This window comes from Phoxinus phoxinus (assembly GCF_949152265.1).
Source record: "Phoxinus phoxinus genome assembly, chromosome: 21".
In the NCBI taxonomy this organism is placed as follows: Eukaryota; Metazoa; Chordata; class Actinopteri; order Cypriniformes; family Leuciscidae; genus Phoxinus; species Phoxinus phoxinus.
The window spans coordinates 13,204,380-13,222,435 of record NC_136896.1 but is presented as its reverse complement, the minus strand read 5'-3'; the positions used below and the strand labels follow the sequence as shown (position 1 = coordinate 13,222,435).

The window sequence follows — 18,056 nt, the reverse complement described above, 5'->3', positions numbered from 1 at the left end:
GATGATTGAAAGATTGATGCATAATATGTAATGATACACATAGTATTTTTGTCAATTGTAGGCAGTACACTGTACAGTGTATGCTAGTTTTCTAAACACAGCCCATGTAGTGCTGTTTTAGTATCATTGTTATACTATTATAGTAATTATTTTTATTTTATTGTAAATTTATATTTTAAGTTTTCTTTTGTTTAAGGTTTAGTCATTTAAAAAAAAAAAATTTATTCTGGTTTTAGTTTTAATAATTATAGTCCTTCAGCTTAAACTTATTTTATTTAAGGTTTTAATTCATTCTCATTTTTAAATACCCCATCTATTATTTATATGTTATTTTATTTCAGCCTTATTTTAATTAACATTATTATTAGGACCCAGGCATGATGCGAACACTCAGCTTATTATCAATAGGGTAACACTTTACAATAAGTGTAATATTTTTAAAATAGTTTAAAGGGCACCTATTATGACATTTAAAATGTTCCTAATGTAGTTTAGGGAGTCCCCAACAACAGTTTTACATGCATGCAATGACAAAAAACACTTTTGTTTTCGTATAATATGCATTTATTTTTACCTGATTTGCTCACCGACTCCCAAATGATTCGTTTAACGACTCGTTTTTCAAACCCCTCCTTTGCGCGACGCTAATCTGCGTTGATTGGTCAGATGACCCAGCAGTGTTTACAGAGATAATACTTATTTTTAACACGGAGTACAATGATGCTTTTATCAATTAAATTGTATTATAATAATGATTATAGTCCACTGCTTTAAAGTTTGTAGTAAAAAACGAAAAATAAGATAAATAATTTAATGTTATGTTAGCGAGCATAGCCCAGAGTTCATATTGTAAAAGCACAATCAGTCTTTGTTTGCATTAGCCCGATGCATAAACATAACGTTTTTACACAAAAAAAAAATGCAGTTACGTTACAGTTATTACTCTATTCTTTAAGACAACTCCGAAAACAACGACAAACACTTCACATATCTCAATACAATTGTCATTGAAGACCTAGAAGCTAAACGGTGCTTACACAACAAACAAAATAATTATTAAGCATGCTACATAAAATATAAAAGCAAAAATTATTAATAACACTTACAGGTTGTGATACGGAGGAGGAAGCTGATGCAAATACACTTAGAAATGAACCTTCCTTCAATATCAGCCAGCTCGCGAATCCAAGTTTGATTGCATTTAAAAAGCAATCGTCTTCAAAATGACGCGAACAAAGCACAAGGCTCGGACTATACTTCTGTGGTATAGTGAATTGTAGCCACTTAGTCTTCAAATGCTCCTCCTTGGGCAGATGAAAAACGTTTGCTTTTGAGCCGCATTTCAGAACACAGCGTCTCGTCGCCCTGATATTTTCCCTGCTGGCCTTGGAGCGCAATAAGTGGGCGTATCGTATTCAAATAACTTGACAAGTTGACGTCATCTAGTCAGAGAAAAAGCTTCGGTCTTCTAACGATTCATAAAAATGACTCAGAGTCGACTCTCACTTTTGAAAGACAATAACTTTATATACGGTGCACTTTCATATTTCAAACTTTGCAGGATGTTTTTGTTCACTTAGTTCTATGTTACACACTACATGAAAGGTAAATTTCAAAATTCCATAATAGGTGCCCTTTAAATTTGTTAACATTAGTTAACTATGTTAGTTGATATAAACTAACAGTGAACAATACTTCTGCAGCATTTATTGATCTTATTTAATGCTAATCTCAACATTTACTAATACATTATTCAAATATAACTTTGTATCTGTTAACATTAGTTAACGCACTAACATGAACATGAACATTTTTATTAACTAACATTAAGTTAATAAATGCTGGAAATATATATATATATTGCTTACTGTTAGTTTATGTAAGTTAATGCATGAACTAATGTTAACATATGAGACCTTGTTGTAAAGTGTTACCATTAATAGTTGTATGTTTTAGTTAACAATACCAACATGTTCCTAAAACTACTGAAACCTGCTCAGGGTTTCCTCAGCAGAGAGATCAGTTGAATTGTGGGTATCGTGGCATGAATGATGTTTTGTTTTTACAGGTTGGCTCCCAGCGCTTCAGTGTAAACATTCCACACATGTTCAGCATTCACAATTACAAAGTTCCCACCTTCTGTGACCACTGCGGCTCCTTGCTTTGGGGACTGATGCGGCAAGGCCTGCAGTGCAAAGGCAAGCGTTGCCGATACCAGTGATGAATGATTTGTGGTCCAACATCTGCTTTTGTCGCCATATATTCATTTGTCTTCCTGCCTGTTTCCAGCCTGTAAAATGAATGTCCATCGGCGTTGTGAAAGTAATGTAGCTCCTAGCTGTGGTGTCGATGCCAGAAAAATTGCTAAAGTGCTTGCTGATCTTGGGGTGACACCAGACAAAATCTCCAACAGTACCCAACGCAGGAAAAAGGTGAGTAGTATGTAATATCTCCAGAATGTGGGGTTGTCAAATGGAACATGGGTTGATGCAAAAACAAAATGATGACATTATAAGCTTGTGGAATAAAATACATAAAAGTAAGACCACTTAAAATAATGATCCAGTAAAATGAGGCCAGTGATGATTGTGACAGTGATGTAAAGGATTAGGACATTCAAATATTAAAAGCCATTTGTAGTAATATTAAAAAGTGTTTTCTCTTCAGTTGACTCCAGGGCAGGACCCTCAGCAATCCACGACAGAAGCCCCTTCATCAGAGGAGTCTGACCGATGCAAATCTGCTCCAACTTCACCCTGCGACCAGGGTACAGAATTACACAAACTCTCTTGCACATACTCTGCAAGCTTACTCTTTCACTATTACACATTCATTTATTTGCATAATTAAAGGGTTAGTTCACCCAAAAATGTATAATTAATAAATTACCTGAATATTTTTTTCCCCTGTGAAATACAAAGGAGAAATTTTTAGGAATGTGCTGGATGCCCTTCAATTGTTAAATTATTTCTTTTATTTCTATTATTTGTGACTTAAAGAAATAGTTCACCCAAAAATGTAAATTATCCCATAAGCCTTCTTATGTGTATATGACTTTCTTCTTTCTGCTGAACACAATCAATGTTATATTAAAAAATATCCTGGCTCTTCTCAGGTTTGTAATGGCATTGAATAGAGCCTGAGTTTTTGAAGCTCCAAAAAACGCATCCATCCATCATAAAATTAATCCATACGACGCCATGTGTGTTAATAAATGCCTTCTGAAGCGAAGCGGTGGGTTTTTGTTTGAAAAATATCCATATTTAAAACTTTATAACCTATAATAATTGGCTTCCGGCAACGGCTGTACACGTGTTACAGAGAAAGTTGAATTCCGGCGGAAGGGTGACCTCTGACCCGCCGTATGACAAAGGCGTAGCGTAAGCAAGTGAGAATTGAGAAACGTGGAAGCGCAGAGCGAAACAAAATTGGGGTTTTGTATCTGACACATGCTCTAAGGAGTAGACCAATCACAACAGACTGGGCCATCTGACCAATCAGAGCAGAGTAGGCTCCCGGAAAGGTGGGGTTTAGAGAGAACAAGTCCTTGATCGAACTGTTTTAGACACTGACAAAAGAGGTGTTTATGCAATATATATTATGAGAAAATTAAAGGATGCATGTAAACCTATTGTAGGAGACCTTCAAAACAAAATTAGGAGCATAATTGGGGCACTTTGAAATGTTTCCTTTTGTGTTTTACGGAAGAAAGAAACTCATACAGGTTTAGAGTGCGAGTAAATCATAACAGATTAGTCCTTTTTGAAAGAATTATTCCTGTTGTATTTGTCTGTCTGTAGCAGAGCTTGCAGAACTGGAGAGTATCCGCAAGGCCCTGTCGTTTGGCCAGGAGCACAAGTCTTCCTCCTCTTCCTCGTGCAGCGGCGTCCAGAGCACAGCGACCGAGAGCCGGGAGAATGGAGACTTGAAGACCGTACAGACGAAGAGAATGAGTCTCACGGATTTCTCGTTCATCAAAGTGCTGGGCAAAGGCAGCTTCGGCAAGGTGAGGGTCACGAATCGGTGCTTTTCAGTTTTAGTGGAAACAAATCAACATCTTCACATTGCCCTCTCCGTGCTGTAGGTGATGCTGGCTGAGCTGAAAGGCTCAGATGAAGTTTACGCTGTGAAAGTTTTGAAAAAAGACGTCATCCTTCAAGATGATGATGTGGACTGCACTTTGACGGAGAAACGCATTCTGGCCCTGGCTAGAAAACATCCCTATCTGACTCAGCTTTTCTGCTGCTTCCAGACGAAGGTAAAACAGTCACTAAATCAAAACCCGATTCTCTCTAATCTAGACTTTTCAAGTCATTTCTTTCTTCTGATCAGATTAAACACTTTAGTACTGCAGTCTACCTAATGTCACCTTCATGATGTTTCAAACCCAGTATTACTTTCTTTCTACTGTGAAACAATTTTAGACTTATGTTGACTTTTAGGTTGGTTATGATTTCACTTTTCTAACTTTAGTTAGTGTCTAATGTTGCTGTTTGAGCATAAACAACATCTGCAAAGTTACAACGCTCAAAGTTCAAAGCAAAGGGAGATATTTCTTTTGAAGAAATAGCTTTTTAAGGACGACAACAAACGGCTGGTAGGGACTACACAACATTCCTCCCGGGTTAGTGACATCACCAATCCTAACCCCGCCCCCGGAACACGATTTATAGATTATCATGACAGAATATGCTAATCAATGACTAGAAGATAACTCCACATAAGCTACATAAATTCATCAACTAAGGGACCGTTCGGTATTTATGGAATGGGCCACCGGAGGAAAATAGGGGAGGGTCATGCCTTTTTATTCTTTGTTGAGGGGAGGGTCATCCAACTTTTTTTAGTCTAGGGGGAGGGTCACCCAACTTTTGTATTCATAAAAACAACAAACTTTCAAAGTGGCTTGTTTTGTGCATATTTTTCCATGTAGCTCTCTCAGTCTCGGTCCCCCCATAGCTACCAGATGGGTCTGACCCAACAAAAATCAGACACGAAAGATGGAAAGATCAAGTCCAGTTTGGCGCTGTTTGACAGTGCGCACGCGCTCAGAAAAAGAACAGAACGCCAATGAAATGTTTACCACGAGCAAATAATAAACTTTTGTGATTGCTAATCACAAGCAGTGTCCTGTGAGTGTAACTCTACTGCTGCATGTGATGTAGCCTACGTCGCTATCATGTCTGAAAACAAACATAAATAGGCCTAACGCGTGCTAGGGCTGTTTACACCTGGCCACTTCATGCGTTTTCTCTGATCGGATAGCTATATGATTTATCAAAACGATTCCATTTACACCTGGTGTGGTCGCATAAATGCGTTTTTACAAAACGGATTTAAATCCTATCTTCAATTCTTCAAATATTTTGCACGTTGGCTCATCTGCAGTGATGCGTGTTGCAGTAGCGTCGTCATATCTGGCTATAACATGACATATAGCCTATAACACGTTCTCAGGTTTATTTTTATTTTATTGCATTTTTTGGGAGGAGTACAATTTACATATGTTGTTTCAACAACCAGATGCATTTACACTTGTCCAGTTTTGTCGGGAATGTGGCCCAGACCTACCCTGAAGTGGTTTGAGCGATCGGATTCAAGTCCGTCTCGAATGTGTTTCGGAGGGCATTTATACCTGGTCTTTTCACGATCGGATAGCTATCCCATCACAGAACACGCATGAAGTGGCCAGGTGTAAACAGCCCCATTCATCGCAAGACAGAACCAACACTGAGTGGGAGCCCCAGGCAAAATTAACCAATGAGGACCTTTTTTTATTTTATATAGCCTAGGCTATGTTTTATATATAATATATACGTTTTTTTTTGTTAATATATCTTCATTAGATATATTATTATACAAAATTTAAAAAGTATAAACACAGAACATCTAACAGAACATTTTAACAACCTTATGTGCTTATTTTTTTAATTAACGAAATGTCAATCATAACAGAAGATACAACACAATACAACAATCTTCAAGATACAGTAAATCTTCAAATGTGAAGATGTGAAAACAGATTGTCACCTTAAAAACAGTCATTTGCGTGGTGGAACAAGTCATGCTAAATAGAATTATAGTTAGCATCTTAACTTTGTTCTATTATTTTATTAGTTCATTAACTAGCCTAATTGTTAACTCAAAAAATGTAATGTAAAGAGCTGGATACTTACTAATTAAATAATGTCAAATATAGTAAATGTATTGTTGCCATACTAAATATTTGACTAGTCGCACGGTAATTTCTGCTTATAGCCTATTGCATGGAGGGATATAGCCCAGTCTGCGCTCAAGCGCATGTATAATCTTGCCGCAAAAGTAGGCAAATGATAATAAATATGTATTTAAAAATAACAATGCATTTTAATTGTTTATTAATAAACTCTTTTTTTCTAAATCAGTGTCCGCTGCAAACATGTCTCCATACATCTCCGCTGTAAAGAGCGCCTTTAAGAGAAATGCATCTTTCATACGGATTACATAATCAGATGATATTTGCTTTCGATTTGTTTTTGGTTTTTTTTCGTTTAAAAGTGGACATATCAAGCTTTATATAGATATTTTTTTCATATATTTGAGGCTAGTATGCTATATAGCCTACGATATGTTTCTGCTTTTTTCTTTTCTTTTCTTTTTTTTGACGCGCTCCAGTTCACGGAGACCATGAAAGCGCGCCCTGGTTGTTTTATTTTATTTTACGAAAGCAAAACGTTTTCTTGTTATTGTGAGTTTACACAAATAAAAGTATTGCGACTGATGCATTATTATTTTCTGTATGGCCATAAATAGAGTATTTTAAGTTGTTTCCACTGTTGATCGCATCGGCGCCTCCATGCCATGCAGTGCGCGCTACACACTCCGCACACACACTTGGTTATGCGCCTAAGAACAGCGAACAATTATCTAGGTTAATGTTAGAGTGAGCGGCGATGCCAGTCGGATAATCCTCATGTTTAACAAATCAAATCATGCAGTTTCTACCGCGAGTCAGCGCTGCGCCAGTTTGAAAAAGGCGGATGTACAGGAGTCTTTTAATGAACGTTTGGTGTAGGTGTAGGCATAGAGATATCTGAACATATTTGCCAAGCGCAATTACCAGTATTAATCAATAAATGATCGGGGAGGGTCATGCCTTTTTTCACAATCATTTTGGAGGGTCATAGAAAAATGTATTGCTGGCGAAGGGAGGGTCAAGTCTTTTTTGACTATAGATCTCAAAACTCCTCCGGTGGCCCCATAAATAAATAACGAACAGTCCCTAACCAATTAGAAATGTCCTGTTGCATTCGACATGTTGTCACTTCTTCTTGAGTCTCCTATATTATCTGACTCCGGTTTGAACATAAATGGCTAAACGTTTTTGAGATTTTCAGTGCATGTCTGTGTGAGGTAAAAGGACTCAAGTGGTTGAAGCTCCGCCCTCTGTGCCGGGAGCCGCAGCTCATTTGCATTTTAACGGTGCATTTTTGCTCGCCCTTCAAAAATTGTCAATTTTAACATGCTGTATAAAAATATCTGTGGGGTATTTTGAGCTAACACTTCACATACACACTCTGAGGACAGCAGAGACTTATTTTACATCTTGTGAAAAGGGCATTATACCTCCCCTTTAAGATTCTTTGTCGAATTTATATCAAATAGAAATCTTTTGTAACAATGTCTTTACTGTCGTTATGCATCGATGGCTGAATAAAATTAATTCAATTTTTGAACAATAGCACATGCTAAGTTCTTGACACCTAATGCATGCACGAATGATCTCAAATTGAAACGTATTGTGAAATCATGTGAAAAATCTCAAACTATTCTTACAGTCCAGCAGATGGCAGAGCCACACAGGACTGATCAGGATTTAGAGTAACAGAAGTTGTCCAGGAGGTGGCAGTGTGACCTCTTTCTGACACCCGTGTGTCACAATGTGGTTAGAGGTGACAGTCTGTTAAGTTGTTGGAAGCAGTATAAAAGAGAGCGAGATAAGTCAGGTTATGAGGTTTTGAAACTTTTAATTATAAGTGGTTTATGATAAAATACAAGTTTTATTTTATAAGTAAAAAAACAAAAACAAAAAAACAGCATGTGAGTGAAAATAGCTGAAAAATAGCCAGTAAGTTCACAATGTTGGTTACTACTTTTAATTTTGTTTACGGGTTCCCAAACTTTTGCACACGATTGTATTTGCGGATAGGGAAGGCAAGTAGAAGTGGTATGGTTCTATCAATGAACTGTGCTCATTAAAGACACTGACATCCTTTTCACTAGGGCTTTTATCGCTCTCATCATCTGTCTCTTCTCTATTTTGCACTTTCACTTCTTTCCGTCTCTTGTTCAGCTTCCCCTCCCATGCCCCAGTTACACTCACAGTGATATCTAGTGTCCTCGTTTCTCTTTTTCACTCTTCGACTACCACCCACTGTATCTCCCTTCTCATTCGCCCGCATCTGAGAACACAGGACAAACTGACGGAGGCCAACAAAGCAAGAAACGCAAAGAAAGAAGGGTTGGAGGCGGTAGAAGTGCGGGAAAGGGGCCGAAAGAATAAGGAAGATGTGATTTGGGAGGGAAGAGGAGTCATGCACTCTTTTTGAACTGCTGCCTCTGGTTTTAATCAGCTTTGGGATCACAGCCATATTCTTATCAACTGTAATTACGCTGCAGAAATGTAAATAACATTACACAACTGTTTCTGATGAGGCCTGTTGGGACCAAAGACATGCTCCTGCAGAGAGAAAAGGGCCAAAAGAAGGGGCCCTGTAGAAAGACAGTGAGGAGGATTTTGGAACATGTACAGTCTAAATGATTGCCTGAGAAAAAGAAAGAAGGAGGGGAAGATTGTTAGCTTTATGCTGAAGAATTAACTGGGACTATATTATATTATATATTATATTATATTATACAACGTAATATAATACATATTTTTAAAGGATTTTAGCATACTGATGAATAAATATGAATAATGACTATTATGTTATGTTATAGGCTATTATATTATAAAAACTTAAGTTCTAAGACTTATAAAATAAGATAAAGAATTCTAGCCAATTGATTATTAACAAATATGAATAATGACATTATATTAAATTACAATCTTAACTTAATTATTATAAAATGAAATAAATAATTCTAGCCTGATTCAGAAAACCTGACTCGCATAAGTGTTACATATGATGTATTGTATTTATTATATTAAAATTAAATTTAACCTTCAGTGAAAAAATCAAATAAGAAATTCTAGCCTATTGATTATTAACAAATATGAATAGTTATATTATGTTATGTTTAGTACTGTCAAATCGATTCGAATCTAACATTTTTTGTTACAAAAAATATGTGCATATATTATATTATTATTATATGAATCTGTCATAATTTATATATATATATATATATATATATATATATATATATATATAAATAAATATATATATATATAAATAAATATATTTTTTTTTAATATATTTTATATATAAACACATATGTAAACAAAAACTTTTGTTAGATGTGATTAATCGATTTGACAGAACTATTTATATTATATTATATTATATTATATTATATTATATTATAAACGAATAGCTCACCCACAAATTCTGTCACAGATTACTCGCATAAACATTACAAAATATTTTGCCTAAGCTCATGATTGGGATATGACATGATATGATATAGCTTAAAACTGTTATGTGAGTGATGATGTGAGTGGGTATTCTTATATCGTTAATTTGAATTACCGGTAATCATTTTGCATAACTTCCCAACATCTAGAAATAGTGTAAAGCTATAACTTCTAAAGATAAGTGAGTTAGAAAAATTTGATCAGTAGACATTAAAAATGGCAGTCTTGACTTGCGGTTTGTTATGGTTATGGAGTGGACAGTGTGTTAGTGTGACTCCATTCCCAGCTGAGGACAGACACAGATGAGGTCATTAACACAGCTCACTATCTCCAGCACTGGCGCAGCCCAGAAGCCCTCCGCTACTGTGAAGCAATAGACTCAAGTGAGTTCAGTGAACCTGATGATTTAGAAGACTTAGAACATGTAGTCTAAAACATATCTTCTAAGCCTGTGAGTAGTGAAACTGCAGATACTTTTAAATACAGATGCATTGCAAACAATTACTGAGATGAAGACCCAAGATCTAGATTACGTCACTTTCAATGCTTTTAAGATCTCTTGCTCTTATTCTCTCTTTCTTTCATTACGAAGTTGTCTTTATTAGGGCAAAATGTGAACTATATTTCTAGAGACATGCCGTTTCAGATCTCTCTCTTTTTGTCAAATTTCAGATTTGTGTTGTTGTCTTCTATGCCAAGTTTTGGTCTCATCTGTTCTCTCTGCCTTTCTACAATTAAATGGGTGATTTGAGCACATTTTCTTTCTTTCAACCCTCTCTCTCCATGTCTTGGTTCTCTTTCTCTTTCTCTCTTCCTTTTTTTTCCCAGAGTAAATTGATGAGTTGAATTCGCTCTCAAAACTCTGAACAATGTTGTATTGCAGCCAAACCTGAACTCATATTTCTCTTGCACGACAACATCTTTCCTTCCATCTTTTGCTTTTTCTTAGTCCGTCTCTTTGTCTGCATTGTTCTCCGTTCTAACCTATTTTGTACACCAATCTGTTAGACTGCTGGCTCTGAACATCTTTATTTCTGTAAATTGTCTGTGCATTTTGGTGCTGGTCATAAAATTAGAATATCATCAAAAATTTGATTTATTTCAAGAATTCAACTCAACATGTGAAACTAATATATTATATAGACTCATTACATGAAAAGTGAGATATTTCAAGCCTTTATTTGTTATAATTTTGATGATTATTGCTTACAGCTTCAAAATCGTTGACTCTGGATTTAATAAAGCACAGTGGACCAAAGTCCTCTTTTCTGATGAGAGCAAATTTTGCATCTCATTTGGAAACCAAGGTCCCAGAGTCTGGAGAAAGATGGAGAGGCACACAAAATTCAAGATGCTTGAAGTCCAGTGTGAAGTTTCCACAGTCTGTGTTGGTTTGGGGAGCCATGTCATCGGCTGGAGTTGCAAATGAGATGCAAAATTTGCTCTCATCAGAAAAGACTTTGGTCCACTGTGCTTTATTAAATCCAGTCAACGCAGCTGTCTACCAGGACATTTTGCAGAGCACTTCATGCTTTGATGATATTCTAATTTTATGACCAGCACCTGTAATTCAAAATTCTCTAAATGAGATTCAAAGTCACAATATGAGATTTTAAGTTGCAAAAATGTTGCAATTATAAGAAAGTCAATTGAGAAATGAAGTCACTATTCACCTTTGGCTAAGCCCCGCCCCCCTTAGTTACTGTTGCTACGTCCGTCAACTTCATCTGGGCTCTGGTTTGGTATCAACATGGCTTATGCTGTGAGAGCTCTTCCTGCTGACATTTTATCAAACTTTTAGAAAGCAGCAAATAAAGTGTCCAAAAGAAGTAGGCAAAAGGGGCTGCAGTATGCGTTCGAAGGCTATATTCAAGACATACATGTGAAACACAAGCAATAACAAGGCATCCAAATAGAGGCAAAAGCATAACGGTCACAGTCAAAAAATTAACCACCGCATATCCTAATCGAGACGGAGGCTGTGACTAACAATATCAAAGAGCAACACTGTTCATGCAAAGCTGTAGGTCTCTATACACTTATATAATCGTTATTACAAATAATACGGTAATAGCCTGCCGAGACCAAAAATATGAGACGCCTGTGTTAAAGTCAATGGAGCGCTGTGAAAAAGTGTCGGACCGCTGTGGGAGCTCGTTCTTGGCTGCGCTGTGATTGGTCAATCTACAGTACATTCTAGAGTGTGGCTTAGCCAAAGGCGAATTACAGGAACATTACACACATTGGGGCATAAAAAAATTTTTCTGGGTGGTAACAGGTTTCCATAAAAGTCATAAATTACTGTCACATCCTAATGGCTTACTGGGGTCATGAAATACTTGTTTTGTACAATTCCAAAAAAAAAAAAATCCTGCCATGGCAAAGTTTAAAAATCTCCAGAAATCATTCTAATATGCTGAATTGGTGCTCAAGAAATATTTCTTCTAATTATCGATGTTGAAAACGGTTACACTTATATGTATGCATTTGCAGACGCTTTTATCCAAAGCGACTTACATTGCACTTCAATGTAAATTTTTTGACATACATAAAATCTTTTGTCACATTATAAAATATTTACCGTAACTTTAGATCAATTGAATGCATCCTTGCTGAATAAACCGCTAGTGTAATAATGATTAACATTTAGAGTTGCTCCGTATTTAACTAACTATTGCTACATTCAGTAGCACTGCAGAACGTACAGTACAGCTGTAATCCGACACGGATTTCTTGAAGCTGTTGAGTTGTGTATGCGTCTATAGGCTTCCATAGGCTTTCAATAACGCAGATTACAGGTCTTATCATGTTTGTGTACTGTATGTCTGTTTTGTGTTTTCAGCACCGGTTTGTCAGAAGCGTCCTGCACCTGCAGTCTTTAGAAAATAAGCCATTGAAAATGTCTTTCATAACATGTTATATAAGCTTGGATGAGACTAAACAGACGTTTCCTTACACCACCCGTCTATTGCAGCATGACAGAGCCCTGCATAACACACATGTACACACACACACACACCATCATTTCAGATGCAACGATACACTGTTCTCTGCATTCATAAGTCATGACACAATATTGAACAGTCGACTTGTGTCCCAATTTAAGCTAAAAAAAAACAGAGCCAGTTTTGACTAACCCAAACGGGGCTGTGCTGTGTCCACTATCTTCCAATCGGGGCTGTTGTCTTGTGGTCCAACCCAAACGGAAGAAACTATTTGTTCATTTCTAATTAGGGGCAGGAAATGTTTGTTCATATTGGATTGGGTGGGCCTCCTTCAGATTTCTTGGCACATTTACACAAACTATTTAAGCATCCTGTTTAAATTCCTCCTCTCTGAATGAAGAAAATACACAAGTGGGCTTTTGTACACTTACATAAGAGAACTTTGTTCATCAAAAGTCATGGCTTAAAACAATTTGTGTCAGTCAGGCAATGTGGAGTATGTCAGTGTGATATTTATGGCGGCACTTCATTATGTATTCTGCATTAAATACCAACCACCACTTCACTATTAACGTTAATTTAATATATCTATATTTTGATTGATTTAGTATACGGTTATCGTCATTAACCTCCCTGCATAATGCTTAAGAAATATGGCTACAATAATATTGGCACAAAATAACAAGGTCCTTTCATGCAAGTAATTTAAAACTCTGTGATTCGTTCAATTTTCTTCAAATTCAATAGTGTGTGTCACTGTGCTACGGATATGAATTATATATACCTCAAATCATGTGGCATACTGTGATGTATGCTTTTACATTTATAAGACTTAAAAACAACAATTAATGTATAAAAAAATCTAACAAAATTAATCAACAAAGTGTGAGAGACCTTATTTATATCTAAATAGACACTTGAAGGTCGGAGCTTTTAACTTGAGCAAATAAGAAACTAAAAGCTTTTCAATCTCTTCAATGTTGTTGACTTTTGCACTGGCAAGCATCACTTCTGTACTGTGCAATTGTTAAATACTGTAAGTCAAATATAGTGATTCCATCATGCGGTAGCTGGTGTAAAGAAGTGCACGATGAAATAAAAACTTGATTTAGGAAATTACAGGAGAACTAAGGAGAATCCGCTATTACAACCAATGAACTCAAAGACGGTACAGGACAAAGAACTACGGAGAACTCGGGGCTTAAAAAATAATGTGGAAACGAATTAAACAACAGGTGAACGAAATCAGTAACTATAGAACAAACTAGTGAACTAACGACAGAGAATATTGACAAACAGAAACTGAACAGAAACAGGACATACACGTTACAGATAAGAGATTAAGGGCCAGATTTACTGACAGCTTGCGTCAGCGCAAACCCTCTTTTGCCGTTAAAAAACTATTGTCGGGATTTACTAAAGGCACGCAGTGAAAATGTATCAATGATAAGGCGAATGATCTTATTGCACATTTGTAGGAGTTTCCCTTTCTGATGCAAAATGAATGGCAGGGGAGAGTATTTAAAGTCATGCAATGTGAATTACTTAAGTTTGTGGTAGTTTATGAGATTGATTTACTGGTATTTGTGCCATTATTTAACGCCCAAATAAAGCATATATTATATAATTTTTTTGCGCTTGACATGACTGATATTTGCTGTAGTAGGAGGAACCGCAGAGAATAGTGTGTGTGTGATAGAAGGGAGAATTTTCTCACTTGTGTTAATTTTTTTGGAGTGCCAGAGGAAGACAAACATCGTTTGTCAAGCCACATTATTTTTAATTTGCTGAATGTGTTATTACCCTCACCTGATTATCATCGGCTCTGTTTGTTTGCGACTCTACGCTAATTTGCGCTGCTCTTGGTAGATTGCTTTGGTCAAAATGGAAATGAGCTACGGCATCTGTGTTCTTTAATTCTCCACTGCCATCTGCGCTTTTATGGGATCGCGGTCTCACGCTAATTTGCCCTGTTTAGTAAATCTGGCCCTAAGTGATCATTTGTGAGCAAAGAATAAGATATATGATTTGATATGATGTATTTTACCTTAAACAAAGACTTACAGTAATTGTTGTGTGTGTGTTTTTATGTTTTGTTTCCTTATAATCCATTGACCTTTGATTAGCAAAGCTAAGTGTGAGTGGGTGTGTGTGAAACTTTTTGGACCCATGAATCAGCAATATGATTGGTGCAAACAAATCAGGGCTTATGCCCACAAGAACACCATCACCAGGGTCAAAGATTGAGCTGGTCCAGTCTCGTTGTAGGGGTGTTTCCTTCTGCAGGAAGTGGAAATCTTGACAGTATGAAGGACATAATGGATTCTTTAAAGTCTCAGGCCATTTTGGCAGAGCGCATGTTGCCTTCTGTGCATAGATTGAAGCTTAATGATCAGTGGACTTTCTAGCAGATCAATGATCCCAAGTATATATCCAAATCTACCCAAACCTGGTTCAGGGCTCGGTCCTACAATGTTCTTAAATGGCATGCTTAGTCTCCAGATTTAAATCTCATTAAAAATCTTTGGTGGGATTTTAAGAGAGCAGTGGCAACATGAAAACCAAAGATTAACAGTGATCTAAAAAAGCTTTTGCGCTAAGATTCTTTTGGGCTAAGATTCCACTAGAGAGGTGACAGAAGCTTTAATGCACTAGAGGCAACATTTATTTGGAGGTTATAAAAAGTAAAGGATTTGCTACAAAGTTTGATGCTTTGGGGCTGTTTAGAATTTTTTTTTTAACTGAGTAACTTAACATTCTCAGAATGACACAATTGTGTATTAATAAACTTTCTATGATAGTTTATTGATACCTTAGTTGAAGTGTTTTCATAAAATGTTATCAAAGACTATAGATCTACAAAAACGGTGCACTCCTATTACTTATGAGTGGGAGAAACTGCAAAGCACAATATGGCAGAATAAGTCCCTCCTTCTAAATAAAAGAGACAATCACAAAGTCATTGCGTCACTGCAGCTGAGCAAACGGCATTTATAGCACTATTCATGTCAGATTTTGTTGCTGATTTGAAATATGTTATTTAAATGTGTGTTCGGCAAGCAGTTTTTGAGTTTTCAGTATTCCCCCATTCAAATAGATAGGACTTAGATATGAAATAGTTGCCCAGAGCCATTGCTGTTTTGACTCACTGTGCCCAGCTGTTCTTGGCATGAATCTTTGCGTACTGGAGTTGTTCCAGCAGCATTGATAACTGCTGCTGTAACGCCTGTTCCTAAGAAGCATGATGCAGATTTGGATAACTTAAATAATTATCGCCCTATATCAAATCTTCCGTTTCTTGCAAAAATTCTAGAACGTGTTGTGGCTTTGCAGCTACACAGTCATCTCACAGTAAATAATCTTTTTGAGCCCCTTCAGTCTGGTTTTAGAAAATGTCATAGTACTGAGACAGCCTTGGTCAAGGTCACCAATGATCTGTTAATAGCCTCAGATTCTGGTTCTCTTTCTATTCTTATCCTTCTTGATCTTAGTGCCGCTTTTGATACTGTTAATCACAATCTTTTACTCAACCGTCTGGAAACTGTCTTTGGTGTTTCTGAGACTGTTTTAACCTGGTTTAAATCTTATCTCTCTGATCGTAAACAGTTTGTCTGCATGAGTGTTCACAGGTCTGAGATCGGCGCCGTCCGTACGGGTGTTCCTCAAGGTTCAATTTTAGGCCCCTTACTTTTTAGCATTTACATATTTCCACTCGGAATGCTCCTAAGATCACTAGGGCTTAATTTTTACTTTTATGCAGATGACACTCAGATTTATATTCACTCTAAGCCTGGTCAAAAATTGGATGTTCCTATTTTGAACATTTGTTCCTATTTTATTATTTCTGAGATAAAAAGATGGATGTCCCAAAAATGTTTGTGTCTCAATAGTGATAAGACTGAGGTTTTGCTCATTGGCACCTCTTGTCAGCTTCGTAAAGCTGGCTCACTAATTTTAAACATTGATGGGTCTGATTTGGAGGAACAAACTAAATTAAAAAACTTAGGAGTGATATTTGATTCTAGTTTGACCTTTGACTCTCATGTGCGGTAAATTGTTAAGAACTCCTTTTTTCATCTGAGAAATATTGCTAGACTCCGCTCTATGTTATCCCTCTCGGTGACTGAAAGGCTTATTAATTCCTTTGTTTTTTCCCGCATTGACTATTGCAATGCACTTCTTGCTGGGGTTCCTAAAACCACACTTAACAAACTTCAATGTGTTCAAAATTCTGCTGCTAGGATCTTGACTGGAATTGGGAGAAATTAGCATATTACACAGATTTTAAAGTCTCTGCACTGGCTCCCGGTCAGGTTCTGAGTCGATTTTAAAATCCTTATGCTCACATATAAGGCACTGCATGGCCTGCCCCCCCGGTATCTGTCTGCACTGTTAACTTTATACACACCTGAGCGTCACTTACGCTCTTCACAAGCTGGTCTATTGGCAGTCCCACAGACTCGGTTGCGCACTGTAGGGGACAGGGCTTTCTCATCCTATGCTCCCAGGCTTTAGAATGCACTCCCTCCAAATATCAGAGACTCTAAGTAATTTTAAAACTCATTTAAAAACGCATTTTTTTTAGGTTAGCTTTTATTTTATTTTTTATTTTTTCTTGTGTGTGTTGTATTTTAATTTGTCTGTTCTATTATGTAAAGCGCCTTGAGAAGCTGCTTTAAAGGCGCTATATAAACATAAATGTATTATTATTATTGCACATATGGCTGATGAGTGAACAGACGTTGATTTACTTTACAACAGCAGAATGTCTTTCTGGTCAGGGGTGTTGAATAATTTAAAATTTCACAACTTTTTGGGGGATGTTGAATAAGTGGTAAATAACTGCTAAAATATGGTAATTATATATAATATTTTTAAAAACAAAAGTTTTTCTTAATTTATAGGAAAGGGAACACAAGAATCCCAAACTTTCTTTTCATGTTTCCTTATTAGAGTTACATTACAAGAAATGTTTCCTACTGTGAGTCAGAATGCGTGCTTAATTTTATTATCCAAGTGCCTGTGCTGGAAATATTTTATGTTTATTGTGGTTTCAGGTAATCGTATAAGCAAATTTGCTTTGTTGTCTGTTGGCGTGTGCAGTGCTTAACTGTTATCTGGACAGCTGTTTGTGAAACTACAACAGGATTAACAGTGAAACTGTAGATGATTTTAAATCACGCTAATACTGGGTGTGGAGTCCTGTTCTATGAAAATGAACTATCTTTTCTCATTCTCTCTCTATCTCTGTAGGATCGCTTGTTCTTTGTTATGGAGTATGTAAACGGAGGAGACCTGATGTTTCAGATCCAGCGCTCACGAAAGTTTGATGAAGCTCGTTCGCGTTTCTACGCAGCTGAGGTCACATCAGCACTTATGTTCCTGCACCAACACGGCGTCATCTACAGGTAAACTCACACAGAGTAGAAGTCAACTGGAAATGTTATTCAGAGCCTGTTTTACTGTCATGATGTGTCATTTTTATGAATGATGAA

General features: G+C 36.7%; 2 protein-coding genes across 2 annotated transcripts in view; one reads left to right on the top strand and one right to left on the bottom strand.

Moving 5' to 3' along the window:
• Positions 1–18,056, bottom strand: part of six2b (SIX homeobox 2b) — a 146,035-nt gene that overhangs the window by 51,651 nt on the left and 76,328 nt on the right. The gene's annotated exons all lie outside the window — the stretch shown is intronic.
• The window catches only part of prkcea (protein kinase C, epsilon a), a 68,601-nt gene that overhangs the window by 36,036 nt on the left and 14,509 nt on the right, over positions 1–18,056 (top strand). The window contains exons 6-11 of the mRNA XM_079595165.1: positions 2,069–2,198; positions 2,290–2,432; positions 2,668–2,767; positions 3,801–4,006; positions 4,085–4,258; positions 17,815–17,969. Of these exons, the coding sequence (XP_079451291.1) occupies positions 2,069–2,198; positions 2,290–2,432; positions 2,668–2,767; positions 3,801–4,006; positions 4,085–4,258; positions 17,815–17,969 (908 nt within the window). The remainder of the gene's footprint in view (positions 1–2,068; positions 2,199–2,289; positions 2,433–2,667; positions 2,768–3,800; positions 4,007–4,084; positions 4,259–17,814; positions 17,970–18,056) is intronic.